The sequence below is a fragment of the Pyrgilauda ruficollis genome, unplaced genomic scaffold, assembly GCF_017590135.1.
Source record: "Pyrgilauda ruficollis isolate IOZ18807 unplaced genomic scaffold, ASM1759013v1 scaffold10, whole genome shotgun sequence".
NCBI classification, from domain to species: Eukaryota; Metazoa; Chordata; class Aves; order Passeriformes; family Passeridae; genus Pyrgilauda; species Pyrgilauda ruficollis.
In genome coordinates, this window is record NW_024508101.1 from 9,175,458 (window position 1) to 9,196,077 (window position 20,620).

A 20,620-nucleotide genomic window follows, 5' to 3' on the forward strand; every position below is an offset into this window, starting at 1 on the left:
ATTTCAAATACTATGATAAAAAATAGAAGAGAAATTTAGTAAGAGATAAAAAAAAGGGCAGGTAAGACTTTGCCTCCAGAAATACCTTCTCCTGGACAATTCAATCACATCCTCGACAGTTCAATATGCTCCAGAGGTAAAGATGTCAGACAAGGGTTTTTTTGGACTTTCTTAAAACATCCAATTTGCATCACAGAACCTTACTGGAAAGTTTAATTTCTATTGATTGTAAATTGGTTGAAGAGTCATTCATAAAGATAATTCCATAAAAATGTCATATTAGAAAGCAGAAGCAAATTACAGAGTAGCAGTGATCTATGGCAGACCAAATTATTCTGAGGTATGTTTATACAGAGGTGGCAGGCACATGCCAGGGAACTCTGCCTGCACCCCACTCTGACAAGAAGGGACCTGGCAGCATTTGCATGGTCTGCACACACAGTGTGCTGAGCAGGTGACACCAAAGATGTTTTAAAGGAATGACAACAATGCAATGCAAAAAGGTCTATCCCAACCAAGAACATCATGTTAAAGTCCACATAACTTTAAGGGTCATGAACACAGGAAGTCTTCAAGAAAACATCACAACACTATGAAAATTTGAAATCATCAAAATAAAATTAAATGAATAACAGAAATAGTGGAGAAATTCAGAAAAATCCCAGGCTCAAACAGAACGCCCTTCTATACTAAAAACATTGCTTTACAGTGGGTCTATCTCACAGCATTCCAAGTTGCTGGTGAAGGTGATAAATTCTTCTAATAATGAGGCATTTAAAATTATATGTTTTTAAATTTAGTATATTTTATTGTATTTATTAAATTTTATTTTTGCAAATACTGTTCTCTACTATTTTCTGGAAAATATATAGTAATACAGGAGAAAAAAAAAGCATTACACATGAGGCACCACAGTTTAAGACACAAAAATTACTAAACTACATGGAATAGGAGAGAGGAAAAATATCCCTTTTCTCTTCCAGTTCCGCAAACTTTTGATTTTGTAACAGTCATGGGGCAAAACTATTCTGCAGTGCAGGGAACACATCCTAATTGCTATGCTGGTCCTATACTGTGAGGTTGCTGCTCTCTTTTTCCATGAGGTAAAAGAGAACAGTCAAATGCCTGTATGTCACAAAAATGCAAACAAAAAGGTTCAGAACAGATACTCTGAGATTAAGAGTTTGACAACCAACCTCCAGTGAATCCAGCTGTGGCAGCTGATGTTACTGCTGTGACCGTCTCCTCTAAGTCTTTGCCAAAACAGGTGGCAGGAAGGAAACACTGCCATGTCTCATCAATTGCAGCTGATGCCAAGAAGACTGGACTAAAAGCAGAAACAGGTAAAATACATAGTCCCATTTAGACACTGTTCTAGGGGAAATAAATTTCTGCAAGGAGGCTGGTAACTAGGAACAGCACTACTGGAAACACCACTGCTCAGTCTACCACACCTTGTCCATATATCCCTATGTTTTCAGGTTTTAAGAGACCTGCCTACACCAGAAAATGGCTACAGATCAAGTAAGACTCAAGATTAATTTAAATAATGTAAATAACATTGGTTCAATCTTAGCAGACCAAAGTGCTTCCTGGTTCTAAATTTTGCTGCTTGTGGATGCAATAGTATTCACATGAATGGTTTCATCCATGTAACTATTAAACTTTCTGAAGTAGACAAAGCTTAAATTTAAAAGCTTGTCAGACAACCCCCCCACAAAAAGAAAAAAAAAAAAAAACCAAAAACCTTTAGACCTTGAAATTGCGTTTTGAAGGTATTTCAGAGAGAAAAGCCTGTACCACATGCAAGGTCAGAGGGAAACTCAGCAATAAAGGGCAATAACTAGGACCAAATCCAAAGCCAGAGAATTACAGTTCCCATGAGAATTCAGACAGTCCAGAGTCACGGGAAGTCGCTGAATATAGAAGGGGAATCAGCAGGATTTACTGGCACAGAGCAGTACCCGAACTTACAACCAGTGGAAGGCTAACCACTAACAAGTTGCCAGGAGAAGGACCGCAACCTCCAGTCCCAGTATCGGAAAAAAGATTTCTGCATAATCCCACTAAATACTCTCTGCCTGTGCCTCGAGGTCCCGCTGTACGTCCTTTATACATCTATTTAAGGGCTCCACGTGACAAGGCCGCCTGCCCGGCCACTCCCCGCCGGGGCAAACAACCCAGCTTCAGAGGAGGCTCCAGCAGCGCTTCCAAGGCAGACGTTGCATCAGCCAGGTGTGCAGGAAGCGGCGGAGAAAAAGCAGCTGTTGACGAGGGGGCTCTCGGACGGAGGCCGCTTCAGGAATCTCATGGAAAGGACGACAGGAAGGAGAGAGACGCTCCGCACACAGAACAAGCTTCATCGGCTTCAGAAAGCCTTTGTGCTGGGGCTCCGGACCTGGCCTTTCTCCCAGAGATGATGCAACACTAAGGAACAAGGTCTGTGCCAGAGAAAACTATTCACAGGCTATGCAGATGGCAAGGCAGCCAAAGGCTCTCGGATCAAAACATGCCAGAGTCCCCCAGGCCTGGCAAGCCCCCCCAGGCCTTCCTTCGTGCCCTCAGGATTCTCCATTTCACACTGCAGCCTCGCTCCTAGCACGACCCCGGCTTAAGGCAGAATGAAGGACTTTGCAATGGAGAGAAAGAACTAAAAAAAAAAAAAAAAAGAAGAAGAAGAAAAAAGGTGTTTTAAAGTCCTGCAAAAATCACAGCTCGTTCTCTGATCTGTTGTGAGGGAAGAGATGGGGAAGAGACTGAGCTCAAAGCCTCCAATCTCCCACACAGGGATCCTCCCATCACCGCGGCTTGCCAGCGCACGCCTGAGCTCCCCAAACACGTAGGGCAGCTCTGCGCTCGCCGGCAGCCTCGGCCTGCTCTCACACATCAGGAAACCACGCAGGGACTGCCCGGGCAGCCATGGCAACATCACACAGTGTGGCAATTATGGAGCCGCAGCTCCCACGCGAAGGTTCAGGCCTGCTTTCCATTACAGGACTCGTTTTGACCCTTCTCCCCTGCCCAAACCATCTCTGAGTGCCATTCCAGCTCCAACCGGGCCTCTGTGGTTTGTGACTGGCAAGTTTTGCAGCCTTGCACCTGGGCTCGAGATCATGCAAATACATTTTTCTCCACGTTGTAAGGAAGTTACTCCAGGCTTGTGTAACGCTCTTGAGCCGCGTTCCACAAACACTGGTCTGTCCGATGGGCCTCGAGTGAGAAATCAGGTGACAAAAACACCTGCAACCCGTGCTGCACATGGCAAGGGTCAGATCCATTACCGAGCTACACAATCACTGTTAAGCATTAAAATCCAGTGAATTTCACAGTATTTTGGCAATATCGCTGTGTTGTGACAGGTTTCAAGGCTCAGCCCACTGCACTACCCCACCACATCCCCTGCCCAGGGACATCTTTGGGGGAGACATCACCAACTGCAGCACTTGCCCAGGACCTGGTGCCCAGTTGCATTCTTGGTCATGTAAGATGGTTCTGGAACCCCTAGCAAATTCACACATTTCTGGCAGATGTGCTTTTCCCAGCACAAAACCTGTTAGAGAGCAACTGAGTCAATAGGACAGTGGTGGAGAGCACTCATGAGACCCAAAGGCAGCATCAGCCAAAACCCCTTAGTTCCCCTTCTGGGGCTTCCAACCACTCAGTGATGCTGAACAATGTCCAAGAGATGTTCTTTATTGTGTTCCACTTTTCTGGATGAGTTGCATCTCACATTATATGGTATTTTGGCACTGGTAAGATATGCACTGGTCCCAAAATGCAGGTACTACTGACTCGGCATGCCCCAGCTCTGCATGTTGGATCCTCCATGTAGAGAGGATGTTCACCCAGTCATCAGATTTACAGAATAACACAGCAGCCAGCAATAATTGGCCCAACCAGATTTAAGGAATACAAATTTTTAGAAGTAATTTTGGAATAAGTTTTTTTTTGTAAAACAATATAATCACAGACTTGCTCTTACAATCACAAAGAAAAAGGTGTAATGCTTATTCAGGAAACTCCCAAATACCTACTTCCTAACTGCTGGCAAGAAATGCAAAGCTTGGCGAGACTGTGCTGAGAGCCACAATCACTTTTTTGAATAGCCCATTTTTTTATTAACAAGATAAAAAGCAGATAATCCAGTTGAACACATTTTCAAAGTAAATGCAGATGACCAGAAATTAGCAGTAAAACACCTGCAACCAGTGACTGAAAAAAGACAAAAATCACGTAAACCTGATTTATTTCTGATGACTTGCACATAAATCAGTAATTTCTTCCTTTGAGAAGAGCACAGCACACCATCAACCACCTTAACTGCTTGTGGGTGGTAACACAGGAGCACTGACATCAAACAGTTGGCCAAGAGTGCTCACATAGAGCTCACACGAAAGCGATGCTGAGTGAGTGGTTCTGTAACACATCTTTGTAATGCTATCTGCTACCTCCATCTTTTTTGAATGTTGAATTACGAGCAGAGTAATACATTCAGGGTATTTTTCATGATTATCATAAATGCAACTAAGCACATATATGTACAACCACAGATGAAACGAAGAGGTTGAAATGCAAGAAGTTGCTCAGGCTGAACAGACTGACAGCCCTCCTCCAGCAGGTCCTCTCCATCAGCGTCATCATGCTGTGGAGAGGAGGACAATGACACATCTGAGAGGGAAGGCAAGGAAGAGGGACATTTCCCTACTCCTAAACTAAGCCCTCACAACCTCTTTTGTGTGCAGCTCTGACTTTTTCCCGCGAGCTGCTCCTGCAGGTTAAGGCAGACAGGGCTGTCTGGACAAGGTGAGTAGCAGGGGTTGCTGCACTTGATCTCAAAGCTGGAGGTCTTTGCTTTGTGCTGTGTAGTGCCCCAACACGTTCCTGCAGTTTGCTATTCCTCTAGCCCTAAGCAAGGAAACTTCCAGCTGCCAGACAACTTCTTTCCCACCTCAGAAACAGCACAATTTATGTGACAAATTGATAGAAAATGTTCAGAAAATGTCCAGCTGCCTTTTCTTCCATAGGACATAGAAGCATTTTCTTACTGCACAGCTGCAGAGGTGACAGCAATGGGGTTCCTCCCTAACTGGACCTGGAGGAGGAAGAGAGGAGAGGCAGGAATGCAGCCACACAGGGGAAAAGAGCAGCCCAGGTAGCTCAACGTCCTCCTCTCACAGGCAAGGACAAGCATGCACTCAGGCAGAACCAACCGGGAGAGCTCCACCTGCACAAAGCAGCAGATTTTGAGAGCTACCAGAAGGGAATTTAAGAGCTCTGCATGTCTGCAAAGGCATCTGGAACAAGGTAATGTATGGAAATATAGAAACTTGGCAGCCGTCAAGGGAGTGGTGGAATGCACAACTGCAAATAAAAAGTAGAAGCATGATCTGGAGCCATTACCAAACTGAGTCACTCAATTCCCCAGGTGAATTTACAAAGTGATGGACAAGTAGAATTGCTAAAGTACTCTCATTTGGACAGCACAAAAACCAGCAAACAAGTGCCATTAGAACACTACTTCTTACAATTATTTGTTTCAAACACAAATACACTTTCTGAACAAGTCCAGTTAGCTTGAGAGATAGAGAATATCCTACATTCATTTAAGAATGAAACCGACCAGAAGAGTCAGTGCTTACTCTCAGAAGAATTATAATAATATTGCCATTGTGCAATTTTTTTCATACTGTTTCTAAAAAAGGATGAAAAAGATTTACAGACTTCTGCTGTGGCCAACCGAAATGCAGGAATGCTCATCTGAATACAGTGAGTGTACACAGTTACATCAGGGCTTCTCTGTAGGGGCTTTCAGAAAGCCTTAACCATATCTTAAACATCTGAAGCAACACAGTATGGGAAAGAGCTGTGTTCCAATGATGCACACCACAAAGCATTAAGTTTCAGAGTTCCTTTCACATCTTATGTGTGTTATGCAAGGCAGTATTCTAGCACCAGCTTAACTATTTCTCCTCTAAATTCATCTTAATTTCATGATCTTGGCTGTGACTGCGAGTTCATGTACCTGAACTTGGACCAACTAATCATGGCACAAGATCTTCAAAGATTCTTAAACTCCAGTGTCAGGAATGGCATATTATCATAATGTTAAAAAATAAATTGCAATGTATTTTCTCCAAAAAGAACTAAGTTGGGCCTTTCGTAGAATACTAAGATGAACGTTTGCTCCTTTCCCCTTGCCTGTAAACAAATCTGATGTTTAATTACTATCATTGCCGAGGAACTGCACTTCAAATTTGAATTTGTCTTACCTCAGTTGATATTGCTATGTCTTTGTCAGCAAATCTCACAAGTCCTTTTACAGAAAGATCAAGTCCTCTGTCAATTGTCTTTTCAATAAGCTGAGTAAGTTGAGCTCCTTTAAACCTCACATCATGAGGCTTATGTTCCAGTCCCTGGATCATTTCTGCAGCTGTCCTTTGAATTCTCTCCAAATACATTGGCATTCCTCTTGAAGCATGGAAACCAAAATTCAATTCCAGTATCAGTCTCAACACTGCTGTGTTTATAAGATTACTTATTTTGCTTCACATTCCTTTCCCCCACTTTTTTTCCCTCCTCTTCAATATGCCCAAGAATCACATTAACCCTTTCAAATAAAATAATGGCCCAAGTACAATGTAGAGGCAACAAGCTATAAAGACCTTAAAGCCCTTCGAGCTACTGCTTTCCAAAATGCTGTTTCACAATTTATAGGTGGGTCTGCAGTTTTGCTAACAAATGCATCACCTTGCAACAGGATGAATTCACATCTTTTGTTGAAATGTGGCAAAACAATTCAGAGATCCCTAAATATACTTTATTATCCCACTAGCACCTCTCTAGTGATCAAGAATCATCAAATATTTTATGCTGTCCCGATAAAAAGAATCTAAAGAACAGTGAATTAAAATCTGATTTCATCTCACAATCATCTATAAAGCTAGGTCTGTCCTTGCCAAGTTCAAGTCTCAGATATTTCAGGTCTCCACTGTTAATGCAAGTTCTCCAGCACAAACATTTCCAGTATCAGAGTATAGCCTTCTTCCTCCTATCTTCTGCCCTCTCCACCTAAAACAGCCATGTCCCCTCAGACCTCCTGCACCCAGTCTTGTACTCATCCACTGAATAATCCAGATTTGAAGGGACCACTGAAAGTTAAACTGACTGAAACACCGTCTCCCTACCCCCAAAGCAGGGGTCAGCTTGGATCAGTTGCTCAGGGCATTGCTTATTTCTTCTCCAGGGCCACTAAGTCTTTGCATAACTATGTATTTTAAGGCAAAAAATAACATTCTGATGATCTGACTTTCCACCTAACAAAGAATGGAAAATCTCACCTAGTCATTTTTACACTTGGCATTTCAGTTTACATGAGAGCTAGGCCGTGTTTGTCAAGCACAGCCTGAAAAAAAGTATATGGATTTACCACAAAAATCAAGCAATGCATTGCAGCCTTGAGGTCCCCAAGCAGCATCAACCCAAGCCATTAAGTCTTCACAGTGAGCACAGTGTATTTGTAGTTCTTATGAAAAAAACTGTATAACTCTTTTTAGAACTAAAACTACATCAAACACTTTCTCAGAAGCCTTTGAAGAATGTTTCCAACTACAAGTGAAGCACAGCTCCAAGTACCCCTCCTAAGGAGACCTTCCCCTGCATACATATGTGACTGAAGAGACCAGCTTCTCCAGTTTCATGAAATGTGTATTAATGGGAAATGTATTGACAGAATTTTAAATGGACATCTTCCAATTCCAGAGTCATAAAATTTATCAACACCTCTCTTTATCAATACATTTAGTTAACAACACACTCAGCAGTGTTGTTGTTGTACAGCATCAGTTTTCTTGACTACCTAAACAAGGCTGTCCATCATCCATTAACTAGCACAGAATATCTTTCAACTCACACATGCCAGTTCCTACAAAGCTTACAAGTTCCTGCTTGTCATTAAGAAAAATCTCCCCCACCCCTCCAAAACCTCCATAATTATATAAACAAAGGACCTGTGTGGAAATACATTTATCCATGTAAAAGCATTTCATAATAGTCAAGTTATCCCCCTTTCCTTGAAGAACAGCTACATGAAATCCAAGTGACTAAGAGCAGGGCTGCATGTAATGTAACAGCAGGAACTACTACACTGAAATTAGAGACATTAGCCAAGATCCTGTGATCTCCTCACCTTACATTCTTCCTCAAACATCAATTTTTGGCCCTGTCAGAGATGAACAAAACCTTCAGTCTGATTCAAGAATCACCCTTGTTCTCACGTTACGTTCTCTGCTCTCCTGTCTGGAATTATTAGTGCTGTATTCTCTGCCAACAGGAAGGAATCTCTTTAGGCTTGAAAAAAATGTGGAACAGAATAAAATAAAAAAAGTCCCATCACATGAGTAAATGAGGCTTGACAGTATGATGGATGCTGCAGGTTCCCAAGTATGAAGGTACTCCTACGATGATGCCTTGCGCCTGTTACAGCTTCACATCTTCACATAAGCATAAAAAGTTTGCCGCATTCAGGAGGGAGACGCTCAACTATTTAGACTGGATGCATTTTATATAAGACTGAAGATGACTAAGTCACAGCTGGACAGATTATGTTCTAGAAACAAGTTACTTGCTCCTCCCCGTACCTTAAACAACAGCATTTCCTCATCTGCATATTTTCTCCTTTCTCTTTCAAACACAAGATGTTGAATTCTCACAAGAAAAAAAACCACCCTGGAAACGTTCAGGGCAATGTACTTTAACCAAAAAGAATTTCACATGCACCACTCATAGGGCTAATTTGATTTTGTCATTATGGAAAAACTGAGAACTACCGAGACCTCAGCTGGGTAAGAGTTGGATAGGAGAATCATCTAAACACAGAAGGAGAACAGCACAGACAGGAATTATCTTCCTGAGTAATGCAGATAGATTTTGTGTGCACTAGACATCTAAACACAGTTTGCCAAAGTACTCTGAAGGCCCCTTTACATAGCTTATCAGTCCTGTGGCTACAAATCAGTAGCAGCATTGTTCATAACCCAAACTACCTTGGAGCATTACAAAGCTAGTGAAAACAGGCAGGGAAAACACCCTGGCTCATGCTACCATGCTTCCCCATCAACTCATACAGATGTTTTCACCTGTATCCAGTACGTAATGCACTCCCCACCACACCTACTAACAGCAGTATTAAAACCACTGACAGCTTTACTGAAAGAAACTGAAGATACATAGAGAAGGAACACAACACCACAGAACATGGACATGTAGGCAGAGGTGATGACTGCTGTGGGTGAGAGAGCCACCTAAAACTGCAACTTGCACCACTAGACCAGAAGCCAAGAACACCCCCAAACCAAATATGTTGTTCCTCCACACTGCCTATAAGATGTCCTATGCAAGCCAATTCCTTTTTTGTGCTTTAATATTTTTATCAGTAAAAATATTAAGATGTGACACAAACATGACCTCTGCTTCTGAGATGTCACATACAGTGTTTCAAGACAAGAAAGCCAGGGCTATACCTAGCTCTAAGCAGAACAGGAGTGGGGACACATCATCTTGCCAGCATTTCATCTTGAACTTTCAGGGGGCAAAAAGCACCTGAAAAATATTTCAGTCAGTGGCCATTTCACACATTTCATGCCTGGTCAGTAAAAGCTAAGGACCCACACATGCATCCTGGGAGGGAAGCAGCAGACTCCAAAAATCAGCAATGATCAGTGTACCTGCAGAGATTTTAACCTAAGCTAAATGATACTTTTTCAGTACTAACAGAATTTCATAGAAAGTCCAATTGTTTAAGACGGATTTCTACATTTTAAAATCATGTACCATTTCAGTAACAACCATCTCTCAACAACTTCAGCAAAAAGTTCACAACATTTTTTAAATATGTGTCAAAGCTACTTTTTTCCTCGTTCACAACCTTCTCTTCATGTGAAACTGAAAATTTTAGAATTCCTTTCAAGTATTGCCTCAGCCCAGTGACTCTCATGGGAACAGACTGCTTCACTATTACTCAGAAAAAGGAATGACGCCTAAACTCTGACACTGGAAGAGCAACAGAAAGCTACAAACTTTGCTTACAAGAACAGCCTGCTCCCCATCCATCTCTGCTGTTTAAAAACTGTTAATTTTTTTTTTTTCAAGCAAAGGATTTCACTGAGAGGATCCTGGTTACAGTTCATACAGTTCTGCAAAAACCACAGAACTTCCATGAACATTTGGACATCCCATTTCATTCTCCCTGGGATTCTCTCTCCACGTGTGATTCAACAAATTTCTGCTGACCAGTTTCAAGCTGACAGTCCCAAGCTGCACCCAAGAGAGGCTTAACTAATGACTGCAGGTTTTAATGCATAGTCTCACTTTTAGAACATGCTAGTGCTTTATTCTTTATTAATTTATTACTGCTGTCTGCACATGTAAGACTTAGAAATGCAGGAGCAGGAAACAGGAACTGTGACACATCAATTTCAACTCTCATGTTGTTCCATGGCAGACTGTGGGGGAAGTCTTTTCCCAGTTTGCAAGTTTTTAATCTTCTTACAAATTCTGTGCCTGAACATTTTATAAAAGATACTTTGAACCTGCAGTGGCCAAAGAGAATCCACCAGAGATCAAACCTGTGTTGTAAGATGCAAACACTTCTGTGCTCAGCTTCTTGACTTTGAGTGACCCACACCATGCTCCAAGTGTTTCAGGAGCTAAGCTGGAAAGGCAACAAACACCACTCTTAGCAGCACTAATGGTGATTTCCATAGGTGTGGAAAGAAAGCTAACAGCCTTGGGACTTGGGCATCCAAGTGCCTCCCACCTCAGGCAGAGCATGCAAGGAACAGCCCCTCCAAGCAGTACCACTGCAGGGTAGAGTTAAGGTATTTCCTCTGCCTATCTCACAAGTCACAGCTGTAACCTCAGCAGAGATCTTCCTACTGCTAAGGGACATATCTAAAGAGACAGATTTGGGATGGCGTACCCCAAAAGGCAACATCCTAGTATAACTTCCCACCTCCTGCCCAGCCTCTGTCACAGATAAATGACGTGTTCCAACCCCGAGTCCTTATCCTGGGGCACGGGTGGGGAGCAGACACAAGCACTCAGTTGGAGTCCCCAGAGCTCTCCGTACACATCACCCCAGTGCTCACCTGGGCATTCAGCTCCACACTGCAAAAAGTCACAACTGCTGTTGGCTGTGAAGATAAGACAGCACATACACTCTGCTTGGTTCCCTTACGGCAAAGTGATTGATTTGGGGCTATTTGCAAATGTTTTCATTAAATAAAAGATTACCCCTGCAACAGATGAGATTTCTTGCTTATGAGACATCCTGCTCACACCCATCATGAATTTTTTTTGCACAGCAGTACGCGTTTGGAGATGTCATGACATGCTAACATTTAAATACCTTTATTCAAACACAAACAGCCAAAATGCTGCCTCAAGTTCTGTTAGACCAAGTAGTCTCACTAGGTACGAGACAAAGCCTCAGCTCGCAGTGAGCAGCACACAATAGGATCTGCAGTGCACAGACAGTTGCTTTGATTCGAATTTGCTACAGCCAAGTTTTCCATATTAAAGAAATAGGATTGAAGTTTCTGCTGCAACTGGCCTTGGCTGAATTACATTTTTGTGTTGTTCCAGTTATACCTTATATATTTTCAGTGAAGTCATATGGAATTCACACCATGATCTTTTTTATACATTTGACAGTGTATCTTCAGTAATTTATAATTTTCTGCACACCTTGGTATTTCATTACCTGTATCAAGAGGTATGTAAATACAAAACAAAGACTTTCTAATTCCTAGGTTAAAAAAAAAAAAAAAAAAAGAAACATTGTGTGGTGCATTTACTTACACAGATTAGTAATATTTTTATACTAATTAACTTTTTGCCATATTCCAAAATGAGCCATCACTCTAGCTTTCAGCTGTATTGACTTTCTGCAAAAGTATACCTACAATATTTTGCTGGTTTGAAACAGTTAAGCACCAAGCTCAGGCTGTAACAGTCTCCACCATCACAGATCAAGCCTACATTAAAACTCACATCTGACCAGCTTCTCAAACAAACAAGAACAGATGAAGGCAAGACTACTTTCAAGCAGGGAACTAAGGGTTTGTCTAAATAAAGCACTCCACATACAGTGATCAAGGGCACAAACTCAGGGATTGGCACAGGTTTGTCAGCATGCAGTGGATGGTGGCTCACTCTCCTTTCAGAGGAGTGTGAAGTTACAGGGGACAGCCTGAGCTGGCCGTGCTGGGCGCGGCACCGAAAGGCGGAGACCCTGTTCCCCTTCTCCGGTCCCCACCACATCCTCTGCACTTCCACCCATATGCTCTCCCCTATTTATTTTGTGAGGGCTCTGGATGCCTGACAAGTCTTTCAGTGAGCCAGTTCAGTTCACTATCTTGGCAAAAAAATAATCCAGCAAAACCCAAAACATAAAATAACCCCAACACAGCGTTCTGCTGGGTTAGCAAGCTGGAGGAGTTCAGAAAAGGAATCCAGCAGGAACCAGAGCTGGCAGACAAAAAAGGCAGAACTCCCCGTTGGGTGAGAGAGCAAGGGGGAACAAAACTTCCCCCATTCAGCAGCAGAGCAGTTGGATATGCTCAGCTGTCTCATGTAACTTCACCCTGAGTAACCTCGCTCGCAGGGTGCAGTTCTGCAATAGTTTCAAGCTGACTTCAGCTGGCACGGCTTCAGTGCAGCCTCCCCATCCCTCCCTGCACTGGTGCTAACCTGACCCCACAGTCAAGCAGTTCAGGCAGAAGCCAGCAGAAAACTCTTCCTTTCAAAAATGAAATGCACTTGTTTTCTCAATGGTAGTTTTCCTGAATAGTTCACTACTGGGGCAGGCATGGGCCAGAAGAGAGGCAGAAGTGACACTGAGAAGAACAGGGCTGTCAGCCTGAACTGCCATGGAACACTTGTGCACCAAAAACCTGCACAAAGCTGTACAATGAATATACTGTGCGTCACGAACACCCATTCCAGTTTAACACACGGATTTCCATATACAAGCAAAGCCTGAGGTGGAAATTAGAAGAACTGCACAACAAAGCGAGTTTGTGACAAGCTCAGAACTTGACTTTCACCCTGCAAGTTCCCTCTTAACTTCCAGGCCATCTTGAACCCCAACATCCTTAAGTTCATAAAACTGCAAGAGAACTTTGAACCAGCAAGCCAATCTCCTCTACAGTCAAACAGAGCCTACTTAACTCAATCAAGCAGTCATCTTTTCTTCAAAGGTTCACTTCAGATGCATTTATACAGGAAGCTTCCAGATCTTAGCTGTAGTGAAAGTTAATCTACAGCCACATTACTGAAAGCATTCTTGTAACATTATAAGCTATTCCAATTCAATGCCACTGAAACACAGCAAATAATGTTTTAGTGTCTTTAGTTGAAGGCCACATAAATGCAAAAGGCTTGTGCACTCTTCCAAGTATCTATAAATTGATAGTGCAGCTCAGGTTGAGGCATGCTATTTTAAGGGCTCCATGTTGAACCCCCAGGGCACTTCAGTTTCCCAAATCACTGGTTCTCAAACTTTTCCCAGTGTACTCCTTCCTGCCTACAAGCAAGGATACGTTCTCACCTCCTCACTCTCTCCCATAAAAACAGTTGAGAACTGCTCCTTGGCAGTAGTTTCCACACCAGCATCCTGCAGGGGTTCCAGTCCTAAAATCTGACTTAAAACATTCCCAGAAAGATGTAATTTGGGCAGAGGCAGCTCTGGGAAACATGACCACACTGAAAAATATGCCTCTGTTCCCATTCTCTGAACTACCTGGAGCTGTGATGAGAAGCTTCAGTCTTCCTGGTCTCATCCTTCCACCAGCTACAACCTCTGCACCTCCCATATTCTGCTCCCAGAAGCAAGAAGTGACTTTCTGTCCTACAGTGTGAGCACTACTGTCTTATGTGGGCTTCCTTATCCAAATATGACCATCAACAAAATCCTCAAAAATTCTCTGCCATTTATTTTCATGATTCAAAGTCATGCAAAACCAAGAGGCCACATAATCTGATGCCAATGAACTAAAACTCCAAGCTACGTCCTCTTTTTTTCTTTCCTTTACTGAATCAGTAGCAGCAGGCATGTTCTGTTAAAAAGTTCAGTGGCAGGGTCTCACACGCCTTCCCTATCAACAAGTTGCATTTCAAACTGCTTGCTTTAAAGTCAAGAAAGAAAGAAAGTATCAGAAAGAACTTCAAACTGTTTTCCAGGTTGCTGGCAGGGTCACTGAAAACATTTTGTCCTGTAAATCAGCAAGGCTGCAGAAGAAAACCCTGGTATGAGTTCTGTGAGGACAACAGGAATAGGCCTGAGTCACTAAATGAGCAGCTACCAAATCCAGACAATATCTTCTTGTCAATGTGTATGATTGCAATTGTAATCATGTTCTAAATATGAACACATCAAAAGCACCCTGACCTTTCTACCATGAAATTACTTTGAAATATTTTAGGGCATTTTGGTTTTAAAGCTAACTCACATTCTGCCTCAAAAGGCTGCTTGTAAGTGAAAAAAAAAAAAAAACAACAAACCAAAAACACCCAAACCCTAGGCTTGTTTAGAACAGGATGAAAACAGAGAAGTTTGCTGCCTTGAAAACTAGATAGATCTGAGTGTTTGGGATACCTCCCCTTTGCTAAACTTAGCCCTTCTGTGACCCTCAGGGAGGAATGCAAGACCTGTCTACGTTATCAAGTTTATAAGGATTACACTTTAGCATAAACAACAGATCATTTCTGAACTTCACTCTAAAAGTCAAATTCCTGACCATTTCTCAATGCCACTCTTCTACGTTCCTCTCTCTTAGTCCCCCCTTTTTTCTTCATGTTTGGTGAATGTGAGACTATTAGATTCCTGACCACAAAAGAAATTACTTCTCCCGCTCACTAAAAGCTTGCCACTCAAACCGCTGACAAATCCTCCCACATTTTTCCACCTTTAAGTCTGAGTACATCAGTACACTTTGCTGAATATTTCCCATATTGCTCATTAAAATAATTGGGGTTTGTGCATGTCTGGCAGGAGGAAAATAAAACTCACCAAGAAATACTTTATTTCTCAAATATATTATTTAAAATATAGTTTGTTTGTTCTACTTGTTTCAGCATTTAAATTAGATCAGAATGATGCAGATTTACAATTTAAACAACCATTTCGATGCTCCTATAGGACTTGTGGCAACAGAAACTAGCATTAAGACTATTATTTGCTGAAGGTTTCTTTTTTTGGGCTACAGCTTTTCAAGTTCAGACTCATCGGTTGAAGTGAGGGAAAAATCTCTTCAGCTATTTTTGTTACAGGAAAATACTACTTCACCACTGGCTCGGGAGGGGGGAAGGGGGACGATGAACCAGAACCTCCTGATTTGTCCCATAGATCATCCTTCAAGACAAAGAGCATCTTTGCTAATTATAGAAAAAAAATTTAAACTAGGAGCAGTTGAAAAACTGTTTCTCAGCATGCTCAGTGGGCATTAGCTGCGATTTCAGCAGCTTAGCAAGTCCCACCCCTGTGTGAGCTCAGCAGGGAGGCCTGGAGCACTGCACATTCTCCCTGCTCAGCAGGGACAGGGGCTGCAGCTCGGCTGATTTGCTACAGGAATACTGGAAAATTGCCATCAAAATAGCAAATCCTGTGGAAAAAAAAAATCAACCCTAACCAAGATCCCCCAAGCAACTTCAATAAGGAATTAAAAGGAAAAAGTGGAAAAAAACCTCAGCTCCCACAGTTTCAAAATGCTGAACTCTTGCTGCATTATGGTCTGGGGCTTTTTCCATGATCAAAATAAGCAAAAGGTTTAGGTTAAGCCAGATTTATACAAACCCGCCCCTAACAATGCAAGTGCAAACTTACTGTGCACTAACTCGTGCCACAAGTTGGTCATGGGAGCCAAAGACTGGCTGTAGAATACCCATAGCTATGTAACAGCTGTAATACCCATAGCTATTTTTCTTTTAATTTGGAAGAGGGAAAAAAAAAAACTAAACAGACATGTAAAACACAACACAGTTTTTATTTTAAAATCAAATAGTAGCTGAAGTTTCATAGGGGCAACTGAGACTTAACAGCTCACATGCTATACACTTAAGCACATTTAACATTTCAACTCAAGCACTGCTACTACATCTTGTACACATAAAGAACAGTTTGCCTATTGCAATCTTTCTCATACACTGCACACAACACAGCATTTCATTGGCAAAATTTCAGTTACACACACAAGCAGCACCAGAGTAAAAGCACAAATGTGCTTTTGTAATACAGTAATAATGTCATGAGAACAATGATTTTTGAATTTTCAAACCTCTGAACAGTCGTTATGTTTGTTTTAATATTGCCAGAATAGATAGAAACATTTTTATCTCATCACATCATTCAACACAAGTTTGTAAAAGTCTGATCATCCAAAATGCGAGAAAGTACAGACTGGACAGATTAATAAATTACATGTCTGGGACATCACACATTTAGTTCTCCCTTGCACACTTTGCACCTGGAACTTTGAATTAAAAATGGGGTTTTTTTACTTCAAGGAACATTTGGAAAATTTAAATCCATGATTGGTTGGGTTTTTTCCCTCCAGAAAAAAAGAGCATAACTTCTGCATGTTCTGAGATTCCAGTTCAATGCCATCCCTGTCCTGTGTTTTTTCAACTTTGACCTGTTAAGTTTTAAAATAAAATCTTGCGGTAACTGAGGCTCTTTTTAAAAAGTGATTCAAATGTACATGGGATTTCATCACCCCACCTTGCAGTAGGGAAATACCAGACAACATTAGCTAAGGAATATTACTTTCAGGTCACTTGGGATTTGACAGTAAAATGAAGAGCCAGGGCCTTGTCAAAGCGGTGCCAGTTATCCAACAGAATGTGAGGCAATGGACCAATTCCCCATTATAACCTACAGAGAGACTGTAAACAACCTACAGAGAGACTGTAAACAAATACTAAAGGGCCATGAAGATCACTTTCTGTATTTCATTAAAACAGGGAGCAGTTTCATACTCACAAAATTCAGAGTTCAGTACTGGTGTCATGTCACTCCAGGTTAGGCAGCAGATGACACCTCCAGCCCCAGAGACTGATGTGTTTTAAGGGGGTTAAAAGTTGCTCACCCCACCTTGTGAGGCAATTTGTGTGCTACAGATTCTCAAATATAAAAGCTACTCAGAGTTTGGCATCTAGCACATGATTGCTGCCAGTCAAGCGGATTTAAGGGCATATTTTAATCTCTCTCACATTATTCTGGTCCTGGAATTTTTTGCTTCAAGCTCATAGTAATTCTGAGTTGGGTAACTCAGGCCAGGGCAAGGGGCTCCCCATGATAGGTGTTAGTTTACAAAGATGGCAGTGTTTTCTAATGCTAATGTATTCCCATGCTGCATACCTCAACTAACAGTTTCATCTCTAACAAATGCACTGGAATATGCTGATAGCTCTAACTCGACAGCACAATATCATACAGACAGGGGCCAGTGCCAAATGGTTAGTTAAGCAGATAAGAAAGGCACTCATTCTTCCTTTAAAAATAAAAAAAAAAAAGGAAGCTATTGCAGTCAGGCAGACAGAGTGTGGATGGGAGCTGGCAGATTCCACAATACAGAGTCACGTCAAAAATGGCCTCCTGCAAACTGTTCCTTCAAGCATTTGAGTCAGCCAAAAGGGAGGAATCTTTCCCATTATCCACAGGAGTTTTACCTCCCTATTCCACAGCAGAGCAACATTTCCTATACATTTTGACATAAAAACATGTAAGAAGCTCAGAGAATAAATTGCACTCTGCAGCAGAGGAAAACTCCTCTCCCCACTTTCTGTTTCCAGTCCTAAAGTTGAGTCGGGACTTCATTTTGACAGTTCCCTGGTCTGTGAATGGAAAATCCCTCCTCAGCACTAGCAGGCTGGTGTCTGCTGCACACACCCACTGCACACAGCAGAAATTCCAGTCAATAAGGCAAGTGGGGCCCAGGCGCTGGGAGGGGAGGAAGGAGACATACAAACAATAAGAAAAGCATCTGGCTCTGTTACTGGCTGGGAAGGAGACTGGAGTTCAAAAAAGACACAACTGCAGCCTTCACTTCACAGGAAGATCATATCAATTCTTGCTGCCCTACTTTTCACACAGACCAAAATATGTGGAAAAGGTAACCTGGGGCTTCCAACCCACACTTTAATGCAATTCCATTAACTCAAGAATGGTGATGAAACCCACCTTGGACATTTTTGTCCCACAGGACGAAAACATATCCCTGCTCCTGCTTTAGGCCTGTGGAAACAGCCCAAAAAGTAAAGTCCTTTGCTGAACAGGAGTGAGCCATCCCTCTACCACCACACTAATGGAGGCTGCTCTGCTGTCCTTCCCTGGAGATAGCAGCCAAGTCTAGTGAAGCTTTTCTCATAGCAACCAGAGCTCCAGAGCCAACAGCAGCTGCTGTCACTGCCTTCAACGCTTACCCACAGGATCCAGAGCACAGCAACACCCTCCTCCCTGCACCTCTACAGCAAAAGAAAAAAAAACCCTGAATGCCGGCAACAAGATGACTTCCTGGGTCAACCACAAGAAAAAAATAAATCCTAGTATTTCCTATACCAGTGAAAAGAGGAATCTCTGATTATTGAAAAAAAAAAAAAAAAAAAATTCCTTTTTTGGATTTAGATTCTGGCAGCAACACCCAGTCAGGGTGGGGGCAACTGCCTGAAATCCATAATGTACCAGCACACCATCAGACACCAACATCAAGTTCTTCCCTCACCCAAGGAGAGAGACTCGCCCCCGCCGTACCCCCAACGCTCTCATTACATCATGGCCCGAGCCCGCAGCAGCCACAGGAGCCCTGCAGCGCCCCGTGACCTCTCCAGCCCCGCAGAACACGCTCTTCCCCCCCAACAGCGCACCCAGGATCTCAGCTGGTGTCAGAGGACCACGAGGACACGGCCGGGAAGGCGCTGCGAACCCCCCCTCGCTGCTACACCCATCTCCCCCGCTTCCACAGGGCCACACGCGGCCTCGCCTCTCTCCCTCCCCCGGGACGGCGAGACACTGCCCGGCGCCGCTTCCCCGCCCGGCCCGGCGGTGAACTCCGGTCACCGGCACCCAAGGACGAGCCGCCGGTCGACAGTGACCTTGCCGGTGCCGTCGGGGGTCGGAGCGCGGGCAGCGCGGCGGGGAACCCCCCCCGCGCCGGCGGTGGCCGCGGTGACGGGCGAGGAAATGCGGGAGGATCCTCGCTGCAGCCGCCGGCGCCGGGAGCGGGGGTTACGGAGGAAGGCGCCGCGCGGGCACCATGAGAAAGCAGAAAATGCAGGTCAAACACCGCCTCCACCGAGGCCTGGAGGGGCCGGCGGTTCGGGGCGGGCAGCCACAGCCCGGAGGCTGCCCCGAGCCGGACAACGACCCCCGAGGCCCCTCGGGACAATGCGAGGACACGGGGGCGCGGAGAAGGCCGGGCTGCAGCGGGGCTTCATCGGCGCTCGCCTTTACCGACAAAGCCCCGCGGCCGCTCCAGCCCCAACTCCGGCCCTGGCACCGCACCGGCCACCGGCGTCCCGAGCCCGCGCACCGCCGGGCCCGCCATGATGCCCGCACACCGCGCCGGACCGGGTCAGCTCGGGCCGGGCCTCCGGGGGCACGGCGGGGCGCTGCTGACCGGGCTGCCAAGGCAGCGCAGAGCAGAGCGTCAGACCGCGGGCCGCGCAGGAGCTCCCGCGGCCGTCCGCCCAGCCGCCCGCCCCAGCGTTCCCTCCCGCCACCGGCTACGGCCGGTTCCCGCCTGCCCGCGCCTACCTGGCCGGCCCGTTCCCCGGGCCCCTGCGCGGCACCAGGCCCGGCTCGGCGCCACGGCGTGTCCCGGGCAGCCGGCGAGAGCGAGCGCTCAGCCGCGGCAGCGGCGGCCCCTCCCCCGGCGGCAGCGGCGGCTTCTCCCCGGGCCGGGCGGAAACGGCACTGGGTGCACGGGGATCCCCGGCGCCGGCGCCAGGGGCGCCCCGGGCACGCCCACCCCACTCCCTGTTGGCTGTCACGCCGCCGCGTCCCGCCCCGTCGGGGCGCCCGCCGCCGCCGCAGTCCCGCCCTTCCACCTTCGCCATTGGCGACCTCGCCCCGCGGCCCCGCCTTTGCTGCCGCTTCATTGGGCTCCACGCGTCCGCCCCGCCGCGCGCCCCACGGTCCCGGCGCCCCATTGGCGCGCGGCGCTGCCACTCGGCGCGGAGAGCAGGGGGGCGGCCGCCGACAGCGTCGACGCGATGCGGAGCGGGCGGGCTGCGGCAGGGCCCGCCGGGCGAGCCGCGCTACGTGCCGAGGGGCGGGGCCGGCGGGGCGCGATCGCTCGGCGCGGGGCGACTCCCGCGTCGGGACACGTGGCAGAACGAAGGGGCGGTGCGGGGGGCGGCCGGGAGCTCTGGGCGGAGGGGGGCGCAGGGCGCCTGCGCGGCGGCGCGCGCGCGGGGCCTGCCGCGCGGCACGTCCTCGCGCTCGGGTTTGAGTGGGAGGGGGCTGGGCCGGGGGTCCCTTCACGGGGTCCCGGCGGGGCCGCCCGGGGCTCAGACCGCCCCTCCTCGGCCCGGGCCGGCTGGGCCAGCGCTTCCACAGCTGGCCGGT

General features: G+C 45.4%; 2 protein-coding genes across 3 annotated transcripts in view; one reads left to right on the forward strand and one right to left on the reverse strand.

Annotated features, from left to right (window-relative positions):
* SETD5 (SET domain containing 5) overlaps positions 1-19,941 on the reverse strand; it is a 65,250-nt gene extending 45,309 nt beyond the window's left edge. The window contains exon 1 of one of the 2 annotated variants that reach the window (XM_041459787.1): positions 19,808-19,941. The gene's annotated coding sequence lies outside the window, so the exon portion shown is untranslated. The remainder of the gene's footprint in view (positions 1-19,807) is intronic. The other variant, XM_041459795.1, reaches the window with a different exon arrangement.
* LOC121350769 (serine/arginine repetitive matrix protein 1-like) lies at positions 16,070-20,504 on the forward strand. Its single transcript, XM_041462415.1, has one exon. The coding sequence runs from the start codon at positions 19,308-19,310 to the stop codon at positions 20,502-20,504; it is 1,197 nt and encodes a 398-aa protein (XP_041318349.1). The 5' UTR covers positions 16,070-19,307.
* Positions 20,505-20,620: the final 116 nt, after the last annotated feature.